Source organism: Hemitrygon akajei, chromosome 1 (genome assembly GCF_048418815.1).
Source record: "Hemitrygon akajei chromosome 1, sHemAka1.3, whole genome shotgun sequence".
NCBI classification, from domain to species: Eukaryota; Metazoa; Chordata; class Chondrichthyes; order Myliobatiformes; family Dasyatidae; genus Hemitrygon; species Hemitrygon akajei.
This window is the reverse complement of record NC_133124.1, coordinates 216,484,082-216,508,310: the sequence shown is the minus strand read 5'-3', so window position 1 is coordinate 216,508,310 and position 24,229 is coordinate 216,484,082. Positions and strand designations below refer to the sequence as shown.

The 24,229-nt window shown below is 48.1% G+C and overlaps 1 protein-coding gene across 4 annotated transcripts in view; it reads left to right on the top strand.

Annotated features, from left to right (window-relative positions):
• The first annotated feature begins 14,036 nt into the window (after positions 1-14,036).
• Positions 14,037-24,229, top strand: part of dock5 (dedicator of cytokinesis 5) — a 205,164-nt gene continuing 194,971 nt past the window's right edge. For all 4 annotated transcript variants that reach the window (XM_073060921.1, XM_073060902.1, XM_073060912.1 and 1 more), the window contains exon 1: positions 14,037-14,283. In XM_073060921.1, the coding sequence (XP_072917022.1) occupies positions 14,241-14,283 (43 nt within the window). In that variant the 5' untranslated portion in view covers positions 14,037-14,240. The remainder of the gene's footprint in view (positions 14,284-24,229) is intronic.

The window sequence follows — 24,229 nt, the reverse complement described above, 5'->3', positions numbered from 1 at the left end:
TGCCGAGGGAACACTGGGGGGGGGGGGGGGGGGCGGGGGCAGCACCGACTCCAGCCTGGATGCTGTGCCTCACCGACCCCAATGCCTCTAACCTGGGCAGCTGCAAACAGGCAACACCACAGCTTGAGGCCTAGTCCTTGCTACGACCGAGGCCATGTGGCTGTACATCAAAACATCAAACCGTACAGTGAAATACGTCACGTACGTCAATGACCAACACAGTCCGAGGATGGGCTGGGGGCAGCCTGCAAATGTTGCCATGCTTCCAGCACCAACATAGCATGGCCACAAGTAACTTTTTATTGTCAATTCGACCATAATTGCCGGTACAGTACACAGTAAAAATGAAACAACGTTTTTCAGGATCATGGTACTACATGAACGATACAAAAACTACACTGAACTACATAAAAACAACACAAAAGACTACACTAGACTACAGACCTACCCAGGACTGCATAAAGTGCACAAAACAGTGCAGACTTTACAATAAGTAATAAACAGGACAATAGGCACAGTAGAGGGCAGTAAGCTGTCAATCCAGGCTCTGGGTATTGAGGAGTCTGATGGCTTGGGGGAAGAAACTGTTACATAGTCTGGTCGTGAGGGCCCGAATGCTTCGGTGCCTTTTCCCAGACGGCAGGAGGGAGAAGAGCCCTAACCTGCTCATCCTTGAAATGTGGGAGGAAGACAAAGCACCAGGAGGAAACACTGGAATTTAGAAGGATGAGAGGGGATCTGATTGAAACATATAAGATTATTAAGGGATTGGACACGCTGGAGGCAGGAAGCATGTTCCCGCTGATGGGTGAGTCCAGAACTAGAGGCCACAGTTTAAGAATAAGGGGTAGGCCATTTAGAACAGAGATGCGGAAAAACTTTTTCACCCAGAGAGTGTTGGATATGTGAAATGCTCTGCCCCAGAAGGCAGTGGAGGCCAAGTCTCTGGATGCATTCAAGAGAGAGTTAGATAGAGCTCTTATAGATAGCGGGGTCAAGGGATATGGGGAGAGGGCAGGAACGGGGTACTGATTGTATATGATGAGCCATGATCACAGTGAATGGCGGTGCTGGCTAGAAGGGCCGAATGGCCTACTCCTGCACCTACTGTCTATCGTCTATTGTCTATCGAAACTCGTGTAGTCACAGGGAGAGTGTATAAACTCCTTATAGACAATGGTGGGAATTGCTGATTGCTGTAAAGTGATGCGTGCTTCCCTAACGCTACTGTGTCACTGTATCCCCTTGTCGTTTCTCAGTTCCCTATTCCCCAAGTTCCTCTCTACTGACGAGGGGTCTGTGACTGGTGGTGTTGAGCAGGGTTCAACGCTGAGACCTGTATGGTGATATATATGTGACGTGGGTGAAAATTTAGGGTGGGTTAGTAAGTTTATAGACGATATAGAAACTAGTGGAGTTGTAGTCATTGAAGGATGCAGCTGGAATAAATCAGTTACAGATATGGCTGGAGAAATGGCAGGTGAGAGTCCAATCCAGTCAAGTGTGAGGTGTTACACTTTAGAGATCAAACATCAGGAGGTCAAAAATCCACGGTTAATAGCAGGATTCTGGATGGTGTTGCGGTACAAAGGGATCGTAATCAAATCCACAGCTCCCGAAAAGGCCTGTGGCTTCCTCGCCTTTATTCTTCAAGTTCAAAAGTCAGGAAGATTTGCTGCAGCTCTAGTTAGGCCACGTCTGGAGTATTGCATACAGTTCCGGTCATCCCATTATTGGAAGGATGTCAAGGCTCTGGAGAAGGTTTGGTTCCTCTCCGGCGCTTAGTGGAGCTTTTTAAAAAAAATTTTTACGAGGCCGAGTTGCTAGCTCAACGCTCGACCCAGCATGGATGGAAAACGCGCAAGGAGCCGGCCGGATTCAACCCGGGGACCACTCACTCTCGAAGTCCAGTGCAGATGCCGCTGCACCACCAGTCGGGTTTTGGAGAAGGTGCAGACTTGTTCTACTGCTTAGTCCCACCTGCCTGCATCCAGATCATGGGGCCTCCAAGCCCTTCCCATCAATGTGTCTATTCAGATCTTAAACGTTGTTACTGAACCCACACCCACCACCTCTGCTGGCATCCTACAACTATCAGCTCGTAGGTAAGATTTGTCAGATGGGAGTCAGGCTGCATAAAAACAACAACCCAAAAATATAACATTGAATTGCTTCAAAGTGAAGACTAAGTTTATTATAATAATAGTGAGCTTCCAGTACGATGATTGGGTGTTCATGATACAACCTCTCACCCACATCCTCTCACTCTCCAATGGGATCTTCCCAAACCTCTACCAGCTGAACTGCCCTTGCTCCAGGCATCTTGTTGTGGGAATCTTCAGACATCAATCGAAATTTGAAATCAACCAGAAATCTTTGGATAAAGTTCAAGGTTCAAAGTAACGTTATTATCAAAGTAGGTATATGTCACCATAACCTCCCTGAGATTCGTCTTCATTCATAGTAGAACAATGAAACACAATAGAATCAATGTAAAACTACTCACAAACAAAAACTGTGCAAATACAAAACAAAAAAATACAAATACAGTGGGTTCCGGTTAATTGGGGCACATCGGGACCAGTACATTTTGGCCCAATTAAGTGTCTCCCCATTTAGCCGATGTTTCATGGAAATAGTTAAAACACTATAAAAAAGACAAACTACTGTTTAACTGAATAACAAATTATATATTTAAATGAAATACAGAACAAATTGGAACACTATCAATAGTACTACAGTACTATAAAACTGTGTATTAGTTCCTAAATAGTTATCGATGGAGAAATTCATCCTCTGTACACTGTCATATTCTTTTGATCGACGGTAAATGAACCCTGCCCAGGCCTGTGTCCTGGAAACTCTCCAAGGTGCAAATCCATGGTCTCTCGAGATTAATGCATGCCTATAATATAAACGAACAAAATCAGTGCAGACACCTACTGTAGATAATGGACTGCCTTCATACATGCTATCAACAATTGCTCATCTTCATTTTCATTGTAACATTCAAGATGATTGTCGATACCTTCAAATTCTTCTCAGTTCCTAACCTGTTGAAGAGGTGAAATCATTTCATTTTCACTCCCGGCCATCTCCAAGCCTGAATGCTTGAAACCACAGTGGGCAAAACAGTTCTGAATTGTCTTACTGCTTATTTCCTGCCAACTATTAGTGATAAAAAATCACTGCCTTTTGAATACAAACACACATAACTGACACTATTTAAAAACTGTTCGCTCTGAGCATGATGTAGTGTCTAACAAGTGCATGCATCTGACGCAACTTAAAAACTGTTCAGTGACGGTCTCCTGTCCCAATTAAGTGGCATCGGGTCCCAAATAAATGAAGGGAATCCCTGCTATTTTCTCAATTAGTTTTTGTTCTTTAAGAGTTGTCCCAAATAAGCAGCTGCCCCGATTAACTGATGGGCCAATGAACTGGAATCCGCTGTAATAATAAATAGTGTTGAGATCATGAGTTGTCGAGTCCTTGAAAGTGAGTCTATAGATTCAAGTTTATTTGTCATTCAACCTTACATGAAGCAGTGTTATTCAGGGGCAAAGCTGCTGAGCACAGTACTGTACCAATGGTCACCCAAAAAATATAGCCCAGACCCTGCCTGAGTCCATGAACACAATGTGGCTTGTCTTCTGCCGACCGAACACTGGGGGGCAGCACTGACTCCAGCCTGAATGCTGCAGAATCCTCTGTGTTCAATCACACCGCCATCTTACTGGATATATGGGTTGTGGAATCAGTTCAGTGTTGAGGTGAGTGAAGTTATCCATATTGGTTCAGGCCCCTGCTGGTTGAAGGGTGATAACTGTTCCTGAACCCAGTGATGTGGGATCTCAGGCTCCAGTACCTCGTTCCCAATGGCAGCAGTGAGAAGAGAGCATGGCCTGGATGGTGGGGGTCCTTGATGATGGTCGATACTTTCGTGCGGCAACACAGGTGACAAATCGGCATATAGGAGGGAGAGTGAAAGATCAAAGATGGTGAGGGACGGTCTTTGTCTTCGAAGGAGAAAACAATTTTATTTATTTATTTATTCGTTCGAAGATACAGCGTGGAACAAGTCTTCCAGAGCTAAACGGGTGGGATGCTGGGCACAACGGCTTACTCAGAAACCCACCTATTTAACCCTAGCCTAACCAGAGGACAATTTACAATGACCAATTAATCTACTAACCAGTACTTTGGGAGGAAACCCACACGGTCACGGGAAGATCATACAAATTCCTCACCACGGCATCGGATCTGAACTCCGACATTTCAAACTGTAAAAATGCTGTGCTAACTACTACACTACCATGGTGCCCCAAGTATTGAAATACTAGATTTTCTTTCTAAATTTATTTTTTATTTGTTGAGATACGGTGCAGAGAGGCCCTTCCGGTCCTTCAAGCCGTGCCCGCCAGCAACCCCTGATTTAACCCTAATCGCAGGACAATTTACAATGAACCAGCAGGTCGTTGAACTGTGGGCGGAAACCAGGGCACCCAGAGAAAACCCACGCATTCCATGGGGAAAACATCCTTACAGACAGAGGTGGGAATTGAACCCAGGTCGCCGATACTGTAAAGCATTGTCCTACCATGCTGCCCTGAAATATGATTTATTTGCACATGTGACATAGTAGCAGTCTGTAGTAAAGTTGATCCATTGACCTCACAGATAAAGTTCAAACTTGAAAATAAATTTAAATTTTGTTTAAAATTTATTTTCAAGTTTGAACTTTATCTGTGAGGTCAATGGATCAACTTTACTACAGACTGCTACTATGTCACATGTGATATATATATCACTACATACAACCCTGAGATTCATTTAAGAGTATATTTGCAATTATTGTCTGCAGCCCACAGACTGTCACCAATGATCACTCGCATCATCTTGATGACCAACAAGCACCATTCTATTATCAAAGAGTGTCACCATGTACCAGCCTGAGATTAATTTTCTTGCAGACATCTACAGTGGAACAAAGACATACTATAGAATCAGTGGAAAACTACACACAAAGACAAGAGATTCTGCAGATGCTGGAGATCCAGAGTTACACACACAAGTACTGGAGAAACTCAACGGGTCAGGCAGCATCTCGGGAAATGAAGGAACAGTCGACGTTTTGGGCCGAGTCCCCTCATCAGGACTGGAGAAGATGCCAGAATCAGTCTCAAAGGAGGAAAGAGAGATTTGCTGGAGAAGTTGAAATATACACTCAGTGGCCACTTTATTAGGTACCTAATTTATTTTAGGGAAGAGTGATCATAATGCGATAATATTTCATATAAAGACTGATGGTGATTTCATTCAATCTGCAATCAGGGTGTTTAAGAAAATTGTAAAGGCTTGAGGCATGAATCAGGGACGGCAGGTTGGAACCCTAAATCGAAAGGCTTGACAATAACCAGCAAACCACATTAGTGGTATTTATCGAAGACAGCTACATGAGGCGACGTCTGACACCACTCACTCCCGCCGTTCTGACTGGTTGCATTACGGCCTGGTAGGGGAACTCCAATGCACAGGATCACAATGGGCTGCTGTGTGCGTTGGACTCACAGGGACAGGTCTCCACACCGTCCAGAACATCTACACAGAGCGACGTCCATCATCAGGGACCTCCGCCACCCGGGCAATGCCCTCTTCTCGATGCTGTCCTCAGGCAGGAGATCCAGGAGCCTGAAGACCAACACCTCAAGGTTCAACAAGAGCTTCTTCCCCACCACCATCAGGTTCCTGAACCCACCTGAAGAACCCCAACGTTAAAGTCAGACTATATTTCCTTTTCTCATGTGGCATTATGCTTACTTTGTTGTATAGATTATGTTAATGGAAGTTTCTGTTTATATCTGTCCTCAGTCTAATTAATATACTGTGCCGCCGCAGCAAAGGGCTCACGTTCAAGGTGTTTACCCCCATGGCAGTAGATGCGCGTTGAATTCACCATTTCAGATTGCTCACCTAGTTTACCTTGTTTATTGTGTGCTGGAATGGGAAGGTCTCCATACTGAGACGTGGCTGGAAAAGTGCAAAGTGAAGGAGAAAGTTCAAGAGATCGGTGCTCGGTTTGCCACTTGCGGAGCGATTAAACAGAGAGGGCCCTAGGGTTTACAAGAATGAGAGGTGACCTCATTAGACACTTCATGCTTATGAGGCGTTGATGTGCTGTTAATGTTTCCCCGGGCCTATATTGAATGTGTTTAGGACAAAGGGTCAGAGTCTCATAAAGAGTTCAGGACAGACGTTAGGAGAAACGCTGTCACTCAGAGGGTGGTGAACCTTTGGAACTCTCTGCCCTGCAGGATCAGTCCGAGTGCGTGTAAGAACCAGATCAAACTTCGATAAATCTCTACAGATGCACAGAGGAGTGCATCCTAACTGATCGTATTGTGGCCTGATATGGAACTACCAGGCACGGAAAAAGACTACAGAGAGTGCTGATACAACCCAGCCCATCACAGGCAAGGCATTTCCTCCCCCCCCCAACCCCCACCATTGAGCACATCTACTAGGAGCGCTGCCACAAGAAAGCAGCGTCCATCATTGAAGATCACCACCATCCAGGCCACGTTCTCTTCTCTCCACCACCACTGGGAAGGAGATACAAGAGCCTCATGCCCCACACCACCAGGTTCAGGAACAGTTACAACCCCTCAACCATCAGATCCCACACCACCAGGTTCAGGAACAGTTATTACCCCTCAACCATCAGGTCCCACACCACCAGGTTCAGGAACAGTTATTACCCCTCAACCATCAGGTCCCACATCACCAGGTTCAGGAACAGTTATTACCCCTCAACCATCAGGTCCCACACCACCAGGTTCAGGAACAGTTATTACCCCTCAACCATCAGGTCCCACATCACCAGGTTCAGGAACAGTTATTACCCCTCAACCATCAGGTCCCACACCACCAGGTTCAGGAACAGTTATTACCCCTCAACCATCAGGCTCCTGATAATTTCACTCGCCTCACCTCTGGACTGATTCCACAACCTTACTGACTTGCTTTCAAGAATCCTACAACTTGTGTTCTCAGTTTTTTTTATTTACACAATTTGTCTTCTTTTAAACAGACAGATAAGGAGAGGAATGGAGAGGGAGACAGGCAGAGGAGGAGAGAGAGGGACAGGAAGGAGCGACAGGAACCTGAAAGCATCCAGAATGATTCAGAAACAGCTTCTTCCCCTCTGCCATCAGATTTCTGAATGGACACTGAACCCATGAACACTAACACTACTGATTTAACTTTTTGAATATATATACCTACAGTAATTTACAGTTTTTATTATGTATTACACTGTACTGGCTGCCTCAAAGCAACAAATTTTTCAACATGCGCCAGTGATATTAAACCTGACTCTACCAGACGGGGTAAACGTGGTGTCAGGGAGAGTGAACGTGGGGTCCGGGGGAGGAAGCAGGGTGAAGATGGGAGCAGAGGGCGATTGGAGGGTTAGGTACTGGCTGCGAACTTGTGGTGCTGTGATTTTGTTCTCTGCGTCTCCCTGCGGTCCCTGGCGTTCAGCCGCCCTCACCACCACTCTGCTCGATACCTCGTGCCGGAGCTAGCTATCTGCTCTCTCAACATCTCCTGGTGAGGATAGGTTGAGTGAGAGTGGGCTTTTCTTTTTGGAGGGCAGGAGGATGCGAGGAGACGATAGAGATGATAGGAGGCATAGATAGAGTGGACAGCCAGAGACTTTTCCCAGGGCGGAAATGGCTAATACAAAGGGGGGGGGGGAACATAATTTTAAGGTGATTGAAGGAAAGTATGGGGTAAATGTCAGAGGTAAGTTTATCCCCACACAGAGTGGTGGGTGCTCGGAATGTGCTACTGATCGAGGCAGATATGCTGGGGACATTTAAGAGACTCTTAGACACACGGATGACAGAAAATGGAGGGCTACAGAGGGAGGGAAGGGTTAGATTGATCTTTGAGTCGGATAAAAGATAGGTACAGCACTGTGGGCTGAAGGGCCTGTACCGTGGTGTAATGTTCTGTGTTCCAAGTTTCAATGTTACCTTCCAGATGTTGGTCTTCTGGCTGATCCAGCTATGAAAGGCGAGACCCCCGTAGAGGGGGTTCCTTAAGAGCTACCTGAGTGATCAAAGTCCAAAGTTCAAAATTCACAGTAAATTTTATTATCAAAGTACGCTTATATCACCACGTACAGCCCTGAGATTTGTTTTCCTGCGGGCATGCTCAGCAAATCTATAGAATGGTAACTGTAAACGAAAGAGCAATTAGAGCATAGAAGACAACAAACTGTGCAAATGCAAATATAAATAAATAGCAATACATAGCGAGACCATGAGATAACAAGATAAAAAGTTTAACATGAGATCATTGGTTGTGGGAACATTTCAATGTTAGGCAAGTGTAGTTATCTCCTTTCAAGAGCTTAACGGTTGAGGGGCAGTAACTGTTCTTGAACCTGGTGGTATGAGTCCTGAGGATCCTGTACCTGATGGCAGCAGTGAGAAGGGAGCATAGCCTGGGTGTGGGGATCAAAGCCCTGTGTAAATGATGAGTCTCGTGATGGACAGCAACAATTTCTCACTGAATGCCCTTGACATCCCCTGAGAGAGTCACGTTCCTCATCTTGGGCAAGTGAACCTCAGCTGCGATATTCTCAAAGCAATTTCCAGCTGGGGCCGCTGCCCTTGCTGGTGTCTGGGTGACAGGCTCCTTGTCAAAACGATCACATGAAGAGGTGCGTCAGTGACTGTAAACTAGGTTGCTGCAACCCAATCCCTAGCTCACCGACAATTCGTCAGAACACACCCAGACTCTGATCAAAGGTCTCAGTGATACAGAAACCGATACCTGCAGCTCACCTGGGAAGCCCACGAGGGTTCTGACCTCGATTACCCGCGGTTGTCCTGGCTGCACAGTGGACTGAGCCGTTGTCTCTCCGCGCCGGAGACCCAGGTTCAGTTCTGACATCTGGGACTACGTGCTTGTGTGTGTGTTCTGCCTTCCAGATGTACGGTTTCTGCACAAAGGGAGCTGCTCACAGCTACCCCAGTAGCACGCTGTGTCTTTGTGTGTGCGTGTGCGAGTGTGTCTGGAGTTTGCACGTCCTCCCTGTGACCACTGGGGTTTCTCGATTTCCATCCACATCCCAAAGGCATGTGACGTGCGCCAGAAGCATGGCGGCTCTTGCGGGCTGCCTCCGGGCTACACGCCACGGAGTTGTGGGAGGGGCAAGGGGTGGTCATTGGATGTAAACAGCCCATTTCACTGTATGTTTCAATTTGCATGTGACAAATAAAGCTAATCACACAACACTATCTGTAGATTCCCTTGAAATCTATCCTGAGCTGGTAGTCCTGGGCATTCACCTTCACTGGATCCAGAGCTGGTAGTCCTGGATGTTCACTGGATCTGGAACTGATAGTCCTGGGCATTCCCCCTCACTGGATCCAGAGCTGGTAGTGCAGGGCACTTACATGATTGGATCTACATCCTGGGACTTCCCACTCACAAAAGCATACTTGTACCACCTTCACCAGAAACAATGCAGGGACTCAAGGTGGTCACCCCCACCTTCTCAAGGGGAGGGTAACTCGGAAGGGGCAATAAATACTGGCTGTAACTCGGAAAGGGCAATAAGTACTGGCCTTGCTGGTGACAACCATTTCCATGCGATTAGCACCAAAGGGCAGCTGCTCTATGGTTATTGCCCTATAACAACACAGAAAGAGCATATTCATCCCATCAGATCAATGCTAGCTCTAGGGAACAACCCTATCAGTCCCAATCCCCCTCTTCCTGATATCCAACTCTCTCACAAGCCTAATTACTGCCTTTTGATCCTTCCTCTTTACTCACAGGAGGGGCAAACCACTATGATCAATTACCCCACCCACCTGCATGGCTCTGGGATGTGGGAGGAAACTGGAGCACTCAGGGAAACCCGAGTGGTCACAGGGGGAATGGGCACAGTCCACACTGACTGGCACGGAAACACCAAGGCTCCAAAATGTGGTGGATACAGCACAGTCTGTCACAGGCACAGCTCTCCCTGCATTGAGCACATTTACAAGAAGGTAGCATCCATCATCAAGGGCACCCACCACCTAGACCGTGCTCTTTTCTTGCTGTCGCCATAAAGCAGGAGTTACAGGAGCTTTACTCTTCAACCATCAGGCTCCTGAACCAGCGTGGATAACCTCATTCACCGCAACTCCGAATTGATTCCACAACCTACAGACTCACTTTCAAGGACTCATGTTCTCATACAACTCACGTTCTCAGTTTAATTAACGGATTAATTTACACAGTTTGTCTTCTTCTGCACGCAGTTGTTGTTTCTCCTCGGGTGTCATTTGCGCTGTTTCCGGAGCATTTGACTACTTTTTACGAGGCCGGGTTGCGAGCTAGACGCTCAACCCAGCCTGAACGGGAAGCCTGCGAGGAGCCGGCCGGAATCGAACCCGGGACCACTCACCTCAAAGTCCGGTGCTGATGCCACTACACCACCAACCGGCTCTTTTACACAGCGGTAGTCCGTTTTTGTCTCTGTGTAGTTTTTCATCGATTCCACTGTATTTCTTTGTACTACTGTGAGTGTCTGCATGAAAATGAATCTCAGGGTAGTATATGGTGACATACAGTATACGTATTACTTTGATAATAAATTCATTTTGAACTTTGTCAGCGAAAGAGGTCAGGATTGAACCCGTTCAGCAGAACTGTGAAGCAACACTGTCGCGCCCTAACTGCCTCCCACACAGGGAGAACGATCCTGTGGACATCTGTGGAACAGCTGTCGATTTGCCAATTAAATCTACTCCGTGATCTGGGAGCACAGGGCGAGGTTTCCCAACAAAGCTGTGGGGAATGGAGTCAGGCAATCCAAGAGCCCATCCGGCCCATCAGCACCATGGCAGCCCATGAAAGCAATTCTCCACCGTTCCCATTTCCCAGTTCTGTCCCTACACATACGCTCTCTGTATTATCACCCATCATGGAGTCCCAAAGAGTCAGAGAGCATTAAAGCACAGAAACAGGTCCTTTGGCCCATCTAGTCTATTCTGACCTGATCTTCTGCCTGGACCAGGGGTTCCCAACCTTTTTATGCTATGAACCCCGACCATTAACCGAGGGGTCTGTGGACCCCAGGCTGAGTCCCTTCTACCTGTAGCTGAACAATAACCCTCCAAATCTAAGGGAGCTAAGGCTTTACTCTTTGGAGAGAAGGAGGATGAGAGGAGACATGATAGAAGTGTACAAGATATTAAGGGGAATAGACGGAGTGGACAGCCAGCGCCTCTTCTCCAGGGCACCACTGCTCAGTACAAGAGGATATGGCTTTAAGGTAAGGGGAGGGAAGTTTAAGGGGGATATTAGAGGAAGGTTTTTTACTCAGTGGTTGGTGCATGGAATGCACTGCCTGAGTCAGTGGTGGAGGCAGATGCACTAGTGAAGTTTAAGAGACTACTAGACAGGTATATGGAGGAATTTAAGGTGGGGGGTTATATGGGAGGCAGGGTTTGAGGGTTAGCACAACATTATGGGCCGAAGGGCCTGTGATGTGCTGCACTATGTTCCATGTCCAAATCACTCCCCATCCACGGACATCCCCAACCTTCCCTTAAATGTTACAATAAAGTCCATGTCCACCACTTTCAATAGCAGCTCGTTCACACTCCCACCACCCGCCTTTCACCCTTAACACATGACCTCCAATTCTAATCCCCTTCAACCCGAGGGGGAAAAAGCCTGCATGCTTTCACCCTGTTGATACCCCTCATAATTTTGTATGCCTATTCTTGTGGAAAGGAGGGCGTCGGTGAGTCTATCGCTCATTCTGTGGGGTTTCTTGTTTCATGGATGTGAAGAGTAAGAATTTCAGGTTGTGCACAGCCTACTTCTCGGATATTAAGTGAACCTTTGAACGTATTCCCACTGCATTCTCTTCCCACTCACCCTTCACAATGCACCTGGCTGTAAAGAATCTGTTCTACCCACAGACTGACATGGCACTGCAACAGGCCATTCAGCCCATCGTATCGAGACTGATCATCACGTCGCCTTCTATACTGACCCCATCCACCAGCATTCCAAAGATCTGGCAACAAGATTGGCTGTATTTGTTACATCAAGACCGCGAATCGCGCCATTTATGTCAAACCACATTGGCAAGGATTGCAAGAGTCGCCACACTTCTGATGCCAACATACCCACAGCTCACTAACTCTAACCATGTGAGTTTGGAGCGTTCGAATAAAGTATATACATGTCACCGCATACAACCCTGAGATTCATTTTCCTGTGGGCACACTCAGAAAATCTATAGAATAGTAACTGTAACAGGATCAGTGAAAGATCGACCAGAGTGCAGAAGACAACAAACTGTGCAAATGCAAATATAAATAAATAGTCATAAATAATGAGATAAGGGGATAAAGAGTCTTTAAAGTGAGATCATTGGTTGTGCGAATATCTAAATGGATGGACAAAAGAATGTAGTTGTCTCCTTTCATTCAAAAGCCTGATGGTTGTGGAGTAGTAACTGTTCTTGAGAGGAAACCAGAGCACCTGGAGGAAATCCACACAGGGAAGATGTACAAGTTCAGCTGCGTACAGGTACAGCAACACACACAAACCGCAGACCCTGCTGAAGGGTTTTGGCTCAAAACGTCAACTGTACTCTTTTCCATAGATGCTGCCTGGCCTGCCGAGTTCCTCCAGCATTGTGTGTGTGTGTGTTCCTCTGGATTTCCAGCATCTGCAGATTTTCTCTTGTTTATATACATGTATACTCAGGGTGGCAGTGTGGAGACACATCTCTACCAAAGGAGGTGCAGGGCACTCCTACCCTCCGCTAGCCTGCAGGTCACCCTTGGGCAAGGTGTAGCACCTGCTTAGCCCCCCCGATCAGGATCACATGAAGCCATGGGAGCAGGTGGTGGATGGTTGTATGAGCAGCTGGTGCAGATCACAAGTCCTGGTTATGTGACCACTGACGCCAGGCAAACAGACAATCTTTGAAGAGTATTGATAATGGCTGGGGTCACCCTTCGTGTAAAGGCACTGGCTAGAGAAAGATAATGGCAAACCAATTCTGTAGAAAAATTTGTCGAGAGCAATCATGGTCTTGGTAAGACCGTGGTCGCCCATGTCATGGGACACAGCACATAATGACAATGATGATGACATTTATACTATCAAATGAAACAACGTTCTTCTGGACTGAGGTGCACACAAAACACAAATAAATTAACAAGTAATAATGTATATTCCAGGCAGGGACAGAATCCAGATCAGTAATCGCTGTGCTCTACAGCGATACACTAACTGCTATGCCACCACACCGGGACCTTACACGCCTCATCCAGATACCCAGTCATAGAGTCAAACAGTGTAGAAACAGGCCCTTCTGCCCCACTGGTCCATGCTAACTAAGATTCCCTTCCCAGCTTAGTCCCATTTGCCTGAGCTTGACCCATATCCCTCTAAAGCGAGGGTTGGCAAGAGACCCCCCCCCCCCGTTAGTGATTGGGGTCCTGGGCATAAAAAAAATATTTGGCGCCCTTCCTGTAAACCTTTCCTTTCCGTGTCCCTGTCCAAGTGCTCTAGAAACGTTGTTAATATACCGGCCTCAAGCAGTTCCTCTGCCGGTTCATTCTACCCACTGGGTTAAGGTGTTTCTCCGCGGATTCCTGTTAAACCGACCACCTTGAACCCACACCCTGCCATGCCCTCTTTCAAAGTTCGAGAGCGGCTGCCTCCACCATTGCCTCCCCAGCCCAGTGTCCGATCTCACTCTGGGGGTAGAATTCTCCCCCCTCAGCTGCCCTCTCAACCTCCCGACTCCACTCCTGTTTTTTATGTACCTGCTTTTCGGGAAAAGCTTCCAACTCCCTGCCCTCATTAATCTGACCTCCTCTGTCAGGGATCCCAACAGCCCTCCCGGGATCCCAACAACCCTCCCCCTCGGTGCTACACAGACACAAGGGTTGGAGTGATGGGAGGGGTGGGAGGGACGGACGGAGGGTGGGGAGAGTTCTGTCCTCCTGCTCAGTCGGTGGGGAGTTAGGGAGAGGGGAGAGACCCTCACCGAGCGCTCAGGCCGAGCGGAGAGCGGCCGCCGGGAGGGGCTGAGGCGGCGATGAACAACTCTCTGTCTCTCCGCCCCCCGCTCAACATGGCGCAAAACCGCGGTGCGGGCGAGCAGCGGAGCGGGCGCTGAGCGGAGCCGAGCCGGGCGAGCCATGTCCCGCTGGACGCCGAGCCGCCGGGACAAGTACGGGGTCGGTGAGTGAGTGAGGAGGCAACGGGACGGGGCGCCGGTAACTTTCCGCAGTCGGCCGCTGCCCAAACTTCTCGCACCCCTTCAGTCCGCAAGCGCTGCTCTCCAAAGTCCGGCGGGGGCAGCCTTTTCCCAGAGGGGAGAGGGGGATACGGCGCGCACTCCCCCCCACCACCGGGAGCGCGCCCGGTTACCGCCCGCACTCTGCCCCCACCCCCCGGATCGCGCGCCCGGTAAATGCCCGGACTCGGCACCTGGGGCGCGTGCCCGGTGAATACCCGCACTCTCCCGGAGGGCGCCCATGCCCTGTGCCCGGTGAATACCCGCACTCTCCCGGGAGGGGTGCGGGACCGGTGAGCGCCCATGCCCTGTGCCCGGTGAATGCCCGCACTCTCCCGGAGGGAGGGGTGCGGGACCGGTGAGCGCCCATGCCCTGTGCCCGGTGAATGCCCGCACTCTCCCGGAGGGAGGGGTGCGGGACCGGTGAGCGCCCATGCCCTGTGCCCGGTGAATGCCCGCACTCTCCCGGAGGGAGGGGTGCGGGACCGGTGAGCGCCCATGCCCTGTGCCCGGTGAATGCCCGCACTCTCCCGGAGGGAGGGGTGCGGGACCGGTGGGCGCCCATGCCCTGTGCCCGGTGAATGCCCGCACTCTCCCGGAGGGAGGGGTGCGGGACCGGTGAGCGCCCATGCCCTGTGCCCGGTGAATGCCCGCACTCTCCCGGAGGGGTGCGGGACCGGTGAGCGCCCATGCCCTGTGCCCGGTGAATGCCCGCACTCTCCCGGAGGGGTGCGGGACCGGTGAGCGCCCATGCCCTGTGCCCGGGAACTCTCGGCAAACCTGATGAGTTAGTTACTGGTCCCCGCTTTCCGCGACTTGTTCTCATGGCGAACCTCCAGAAGTTGGTTTTGCATTGGTGAAGCAGCGACTTGCAATGGAACTACTGAGTTGGACCAGTTGTAGGGAAGTTACTGGAGGGAATTCTGAGGGACCAGATCTACCATCGCTTGGATGGTCAAGGCCTGATAAGAGTATAGCTCTAGCCAAAGGGTGAGGAATCTCTGGAATTCATTACCACAGACTGTTGTGGAGGCCAGGTCATTGGGTATGTTTAAGGCAGAGGACAGTAGGTTCTTGATTAGTCAGGGTGCGCAAGGTTATGGGGGAGAATGGGATTGAGAGTGAAAATGGATCAGCCATGACCAAATGGTGGGAATTGATGGGCCAAATGGCCTAATGGTGCTCCATTGTGTTATGCTCTTATGCCTGGGGACATTATGTCTGACTCATCTTTTGGGGCTTTTTTTTGGTGAGTTAACCAAGGGCAGATGAAGATAGGGCGGTGGATGTTGTCTGGATGGACTTGTGCAGGCTGATCCGGAAGGTGTGATTGAATGGGATTCAGGGGGAGTTAGGGAGGCAGATTCGGAATTGGCTTGATGATAGGAGGGAGGGGATGATGGTTGAAGGTCGATTCTCTGACTGGATGCCCACGCCTAGCGGAGTGCCCCAGTGGACAGCGTTGGCATGTATGTTACTCATGATGAATGTTAATGTGCATCACACACAAAATGCTGGAGGAACTCAGTAAGTCAGGCCCATTACACCACTGGCATTTAGGACAGCAATGAAGGTCCTCCATCTCTGGTGGTGTTCAGGGCTTCCTTCATCGTGTCAGTAGCTTCCTCTTGGTTTCCACTACTGGCAGTCACGCATGTCCCAGGTAGAGACTTGGTAATACCATCGCTCTCAGAAACAGAAGGATTCTTCATTGCTCTTTCCATAACAATTTGCTTTACCAGTCACGGTTGTTATCCCTGAGCTGAACCCCCGAACCTGGAGGACCGGTGGACCACTCTTGGTCTGACCTCCACCCTTTGACCTGTTTGGCATGGGTGACCCTATCAGGAGCCAAAGCATAAAGCCCTGACTCCAGCCAACGTAGCTCTCTGAGTCTTTGAGGCACACAAGCCTCCAAACCCAATGACAAGGTTGTGGTCCTCTTGGAGGAGGGGAATAAACAGACGATGTTTTGGGCTGAGACCTTTCATAAGGAGAAGTTTTAGTCCAAAACGTTGACTCTTTATTCCACTCCATAAATGCTGCCTGACTTGCTGTGCTCCTCCAGCATTTCATGTGTGTTGCTCAAGATTTCCAGCGTCTATAGAAGCTCTTGTGTTCATGTTCTGGATGTGAATCAACATTGCACAATTAATAAGTTTGATAATGATACACAATTAGGGGGTTCTTTTGATGGTGAAGCAGGTTACAATGAGTTACAAAGAGATTTTGATTGGTTAGTGAAAAGGGCTGAGGAACAGCGAATGGATTTCATCTTGGGTAAGTGTGAGGTGATTTGCGGACCAGTGCAGGGAATGGCCGGGCACTGATGAGCGTTGTGGAACAGAGGAACCTGGGAGCACAGGTGTACAGTTTGCAGCCACGTAGCTAGACAAGGTGGTGAAGAGGGATCTTAACGTGCTGGCCTTCATCAGTCAGGGCATCGAGTTCAGGAATAGGAATGTTATGTTGGTGAGACCAGTGTGGACATGGTGGAGGATTACAAATACCTGGGGATACAAATGGACAATAAACTGGACTGGTCAAAGAACACTGAGGCTGTCTACAAGAAGGGTCAGGGCCGTCTCTATTTCCTGAGGAGACTGAGGTCCTTTAACATCTGCCGGGCGATGCTGAGGATGTTCTACGAGTCTGTGGTGGCCAGTGCTATCATGTTTGCTGTTGTGTGCTGGGGCAGGCAGGCTGAGGGTAGCAGACACCAACAGAATCAACAAACTCATTCGTAAGACCAGTGATGTTGTGGGGGTGGAACTGGACTCTCTGACGGTGGTGACTGAAAAGAGGATGCTGTCCAAGTTGCATGCCATCTTGGACAATGACTCCCATCCATTCCATAATGTACTGGTTCGGCACAGGAGTACATTCAGCCAGAGACTCATTCCACCGAGATGTAACACTGAGCGTCATAGGAAGTCATTCCTGCCTGTGGCCATCAAACTTTACAACTCCTCCCTCGGAGTGTCAGACACCCTGAGCTGGTCCTGGACTTATTTCCACTTGGCATGATTAACTTATTATTATTTAATTATTTATGGTTTTATATTGCTATATTTCTTCACTACTCATGGTTGGTGCGGTTGTAATGAAACCCAATTTCCCTCGGGATCAATAAAGTATGTCTGTCTGTCTGACCACACTCAGAGTATTGTGTACGGTTTTGGTCAGCTTTTAATAGGAAAAACATTGTCAAGCTGGAGAGGGTGCAGAAGAAATTTATAAGGATGGTGCCTGGAGGAGCTGAGTTCTCAAGAGACGTTGGCCATGCTAGATCTTTATTTCTTGGAGCGGAGGACAATGAGAAGTGACCTCGTAGATGTTTATAAACCCGAGGGGTATGGATAAGTGCACAGTGATAGTCTTTCCCCTTGGTGGGTTGGGGAGCCCAAATCTAGAGGGCACAGATACAAGGGGGTGGGGGGAGAGATTGAAGGGAGACCTGAGAGGTCACCCCTTTACACAGGGGGTATCGAGTACCTGGAATGAGCTGCAAGAGGAAGTGATTGAGGCAGGTACAATTGTAAAGCTTTTGAGGCATTTGGAGAGGTACTTGGAGGGTTATGGGACTATGAGGGAGGATGATGTGGCTAGTATGTACCAGTTGGGCCAAATGGCCTGCTATTACTCTCTGATATTCATCACATCTGATGTTGAATGAATGAAATCTGATGAGTTGTTACATGCCCAAGTTGCTTAGTGTTTCAGCTCTGAATTTTATCATCTTTCTGTGTGCTTCTATTTATTTGGTTTGTTCCCTCTACAGTCTGAGTGCCCTCTTTCCTAGTTTTTTTTACCCTATGAGTCAGACGTTAATGTTTTGTAGGGCCTGACTTCTGTTGCCATGGAGATACTGTCTCACATCTTCAGGGACCCAGGCTCGGTCCTTGCCTCAGGGTGCTGAATGTGAGGAGTTTGCAGGTTCTTCCAGATGATCCTGCTCCCCCCCCCCCCCCACCCGACATCCCAAATCCATGCAAGATTGTTCAGCAGTGAATCAAGACTGTTTAATGTCATTTCCTGTGCACAGGTGTAAAGGATAATTGTTACTCCAATGCAGTGCAAAAAAAACACAATAATTAAAAAACATAAATAATTACAAAAACTTAAGATAACATATCTACATTGATTGTATGTCCATAAAGTGACATATGTGTATGTATAAGTTGTCTGACAGGAAATGGTGAAGTATGGCTAATACGAGAGGGCACAGTTTTAAGGTGTTTGGATGTAGGTACAGAGGAGATGGCAGGGGTAGGTTCTTTTTGCAGAGTGGTGAGAGCGTGGAATGGGCTGCCGGTGACAGTAGTGGAGACGGATACGATAGGGTCTTTTAAGAGACTCCTGGACAGGTACATGGAGCTTAGAAAAATAGAAGGCTATAGGTAATCCTAGGTAATTACTAAGTAAATACATATTCGGCACAGCATTGTGGGCCAAAGGGCCTGTATTGTGCTGTAGGTTTTCTATGTTTCTAGTGCAGGTGGGAGGTGCGTTAGTGGATGAGGTGTTAATCAGCCTTACTGCTTGGGGAAAATAACTTCTGGAGTCTGGCTTGGATGCTTTGTAGCCCCCTCCCTAATGGGAATGGGACAGCAGTCTATGAGCAGGGTGGGTGAGATCCTTCCTGGTGTTACTGGCCCTTTCTGCATATACAGTAATGTGCAAAAGTCTTGGGCACTCTAGATTTTTTAGATGGTTTCAGATGGTAATGGCCACTACAGAGCCCTGAACCCAACATCTGGGATCATCTGGAGAGACAGAAACAAGCGAGACAGCCAAGGTCTGCAGAGGAACTGTGGCAAGTTCTCTAAGCTGCTTGGAACAACCTACCAGCTGATTTTCTTATAAAGCTGCACTGCAGTGTACCCAAGAGAATTGGTGCAGTTTTAAAGGCAAAGGGTGATCACACCAAACATTGATATGATTTTTTTTTACTGTTCACTGCTCTTTACAATAATTTTTTTGATATTTAGGAGCTTTTCAAATCATTATTTTTGAAAACATCTTGGCTTTAACAGAATCTTTTATGTGTGCCTAAGACTTTTGCACAGTACTGTATGTTTATGCATGTTTCCAGGCCTAAAGGGTTAATTGTGAATAGCTCTTTGGGGTAAATAGTGGAATTGGGGAGAATTGATGGGTCTATGGGGAGGTATAAATGGGTTAGCAGAGGGTGGTGTAAATGGGCGGTTGGTGCAGACTCGATGGGCTGAAGGGCCTGGTTCCTTTTTGAATGAACCTGTAACTCTACAACAAAATTCAGCCAGCATTCTCCACGTTCAAAGCCAGTGGCAAAGGACATCCACAGTCAAGACTGCCTCTCCGCATATGAAGGCCAGCAACCAGGAGTCCATGTGATTAGAAGGCACGAGGGCCGCCCAGTCAGGTTTATGTATGTAAAATGTGTTGTTTTGCAGCCGCTGTCCAGTTTGTTGGTTGTCTGTCATGTCCGACAATGACAGGAAACCTGTGCGGGAGAGTTTCTAAAGTGGGAAAGCCGCTGTACTGGAGCAGTTCCACTCTCTCAACCTTGGAAGTCCGGGTCCAGTGGTACGAGTAAGCATCACAAACTGGGGTCTTCCTTGATTGCAGTGGGTGACCGTGACGTCTTCTGTGTCGTGCTCTTCGCTCTCCACGGAGCATTGCAGTACCCTCTTCCTGGCCGTTGGATCTCACTGTGGACCTCATCCGCCCAGTCCACTGGAGCCGACTTTGCATGCTCAGACAAGCAATCCCTTATCTCACCAGCTACACCCACCTGGTTTAGCTCACCTGTCGAAGCGGTGTGGCCCCTGTCACTTGCAGACAGCTACTTGGAGCCACAGGTGAGAGCTGAGAGCCCGGTGGGAACCAAAGCTGAGTCAACGGCCCTGGAGTAGACACAATGAGCCCCTTCAGCAGAGGTGCTTCCCTTGCCTGGGAAACCCCATACATCCCATTTGTTACATTTTTATATAACATATAGCATATATTTTATGCAAAAGTGCAAAAATAAGGAATAGCAAAGTAGTGTTCAAGTGTTTGTGGACCATTCAGAAATCCGATGAGGGAGAGGAAGAAGTTGTCTCTGAATCCTTGAATGTGGGTCTTCAGGGACGTCTTCCGGATTGTGAGGATCTTTAAGTAATGGATGCTGCCTTCTTGAGGATTTCTTCGATGGTGGGGAGGTGATGGAGCTGCTGAGTCTCTAACCCTCTGAAACCTCTTGCAGTCCTGTGCATTGGAGCCTCTGTACCAGCCTGTGATGCAACCAGAGCAACACACACAAAACGCTGGGAACTGTAGAGAGAGTGCAGAGGAGATCTGCGAGGATGTTGCCTGGATTGGAGGGTATACCCTTATGAGAATAGTTTGAGAGGACTTGGCTTTTACTCCCCGGAGCAATGGAGGATGAGAGGTGACCTGATGGAGGTGTATAAGATGATGAGGGGCATTGATTGTCTGGATAGCCAGTGGCTAACAAGGGGCACAGTTTTAAGGGGTTTGGAATAGGTGCAGAGGGGATGTCAAGGGTAAGTTTTTCACACAGAGAGTGGTGGGTGTGTGGAATACACTGCCAGTGGTGGTGGTGGAAACGGATACAACAGGGTCTTTTAAGAGCCTGTTAGATAGGTGCATAGAGCTTAGAACAATGGAGGCTATGCGGTAGGGAAATTCTAGGCAGCTTCTAGAGTAGGATACACGGTCAGCACAACATTGTTGACCAAAGGGCCTGTGATGTACTGTAAATTTCTGTGTTCTATATTTTATGTTCTAACTCAGCAGGTCAAAATGGAGAGGAATAAACATTTAAACAGGAGACCTGATAAAGGGTCTCAGCCCAAAATGGCTGACCTGCTGAGTTTCTCCAGGATTTTATGTGTGTTACTTTCAGTGTCCTGCATCTCCAGAATCTCTTCTCTTTACGATATAACCAGTCAGAATGCTCTCCACTGAACATCTGTAGAAATTTGCAAGACTCTTTGTATGAAATTTCCACAAACTCCTGATAAAGTAGAGCTGGTGTGCCTCCTCTGGGATCTTGATACCAGGAGCTTGAAGCTGCTCACGCTTTTCACCACAGAGGACTTCCCCTTCCTGAATCAGATCCTTGGTCTTGCTGACTCTAAGTGTGAGATGGCCGTTGCAACACCACTCAACCAGCCAGTCCGTCTGACCCGCGTACGCCTCTCATCGCCATCTGAGATCTCACCAACAACTGTGGTGTCCTCGGCAAATTTGTAAATGGGGTGTGAGCAGTGCCTAGCCACAGTCACGGGCGTAGAGAGAGTAGAGCCGCCGACTAAGCACGCATCTTTAAGGTGTGCCTGAGTTGATAGATAGATAGATAGATAGATAGATACTTTATTCATCCCCATGGGGAAATTCAACTTTTTTTCCAATGTCCCATACACTTGTTGTAGCAAAACTAATTACATACAATACTTAACTCAGTAAAAAAAAATGATATGCATCTAAATCACCGTCTCAAAAAGCATTAATAATAGCTTTTAAAAAGTTCTTAAGTCCTGGCGGTAGAATTGTAAAGCCTAATGGCATTGGGGAGTATTGACCTCTTCATCCTGTCTGAGGAGCATTGCATCGATAGTAACCTGTCACTGAAACTGCTTCTCTGTCTCTGGATGGTGCTATGTAGAGGATGTTCAGAGTTATCCATAATTGACCGTAGCCTACTCAGCGCCCTTCGCTCAGCTACCGATGTTAAACTCTCCAGTACTTTGCCCACGACAGAGCCCGCCTTCCTTACCAGCTTATTAAGACGTGAGGCGTCCCTCTTCTTAATGCTTCCTCCCCAACACGCCACCACAAAGAAGAGGGCGCTCTCCACAACTGACCTATAGAACATTTGATTGTCAACAAAGAAGAGATTGATCTGCACTGACTGTAGTCTCCCGATAATGAAGTCGAGGATCAAGTTGAGAGGGAGGTACAGAAGCCCAGGTTTTGAACTTGGTGATTAATACTGAGGGGATGATGGTGTTCAACATCGTGACGTGTGTTTTGTTGTTGTCTGGGTGCTCCAAAGCCCGGTGGAGAGCCAGTGAGGTTGTGGGTGCTTTAGACCTGTTGTGGCAGCGGGTCCAGGACCTTGCTCAGGCAGGGGTTAATTCTAGCCCTAACCAACCTCTTAGCAAGCACTACCGGGCAGTAGTTACTGCTCTTTTTGGGCACTGGAATGATTGCTGCCATTTCGAAGCAGGTGGGAATCTCCGACTACAGCTGAAGATGCATTTGAACACTCCAGCTAGATGGCTGACACAGATTAGATGCACGTCTAGATACACCATCAGAGCCAGTGATGCCGTTTTCAATCAACGATCAACGCAGTCCGAGGATTGGCTGGGGCAGCCCGCAAGTGTCGCCATGCTTTGGATGACAGCGTAGCATGCCCGCAATTTACTGACCCTTACCCGTGTGTCTCTGGAATGTGGGAGGAATCCAGAGCAGCTGGAGAAGATCCATGTGGTCGTGGAGTAAATGTAAGATTTCCTCCAGATAGCGGTGGGACTATGCTAGATGCCTCACTACAATGCTGCCATACTATGGTTTCCCTCTCTCCTTGTGTACAACTCCCTCTCTTTCCCCTCTCTCTTTGTGTATAACTCCCTCTCTATCTCCTCTCTCTTTGTGTATAACTCCCTCTCTATCCCTCTCTCTTTGTGTATAACTCCCTCTCTATCCCCTCTCTCTTTGTGTATAACTCCCTCTCTATCCCTCTCTCTTTGTGTATAACTCCCTCTCTATCCCCTCTCTCTTTGTGTATAACTCCCTCTCTATCCCTCTCTCCTGGTGTATAACTCCCTCTCTATCCCCTCTCTCCTGGTGTATAACTCCCTCTCTATCCCTCTCTCTTTGTATATAACTCCCTCTCTATCCCTCTCTCTTTGTGTATAACTCCCTCTCTATCCCTCTCTCTTTGTATATAACTCCCTCTCTATCCCTCTCTTTTTGTGTATAACTCCCTCTCTATCCCTCTCTCCTGGTGTATAACTCCCTCTCTATCCCTCTCTCTTTGTATATAACTCCCTCTCTATCCCCTCTCTCCCAGAGTATAACTCCCTCTCTCTTTGTGTATAACTCCCTCTCTATCCTTCTCTCCTTGTGTATAACTCCCTCTCTATCCCCTCTCTCCTGGTGTATAACTCCCTCTCTATCCCCTCTCTCCTTGTGTATAACTCCCTCTCTATCCCCTCTCTCCTGGTGTATAACTCCCTCTCTATCCCTCTCTCTTTGTATATAACTCCCTCTCTATCCCTCTCTTTTTGTGTATAACTCCCTCTCTATCCCTCTCTCTTTGTGTATAACTCCCTCTCTATCCTTCTCTCCTTGTGTATAACTCCCTCTCTATCCCTCTCTCTTTGTGTATAACTCCCTCTCTATCCCCTCTCTCTTTGTGTATAACTCCCTCTCTTTCCCCTCTCTCTTTGTGTATAACTCCCTCTCTATCCCTCTCTCTTTGTGTATAACTCCCTCTCTTTCCCCTCTCTCTTTGTGTATAACTCCCTCTCTATCCCCTCTCTCTTTGTGTATAACTCCCTCTCTATCCCCTCTCTCCTGGTGTATAACTCCCTCTCTATCCCTCTCTCTTTGTATATAACTCCCTCTCTATCCCTCTCTCTTTGTGTATAACTCCCTCTCTATCCCTCTCTCTTTGTGTATAACTCCCTCTATCCCCTCTCTCCCAGAGTATAAATCCCTCTCTATCCCTCTCTCTTTGTGTATAACTCCCTCTCTATCCCTTCTCTCTTTGTGTATAACTCCCTCTCTATCCCCTCTCTCTTTGTGTATAACTCCCTCTCTATCCCCTCTCTCCCAGAGTATAACTCCCTCTATCCCTCTCTCCCGGTGTATAACTCCCTCTCTATCCCCTCT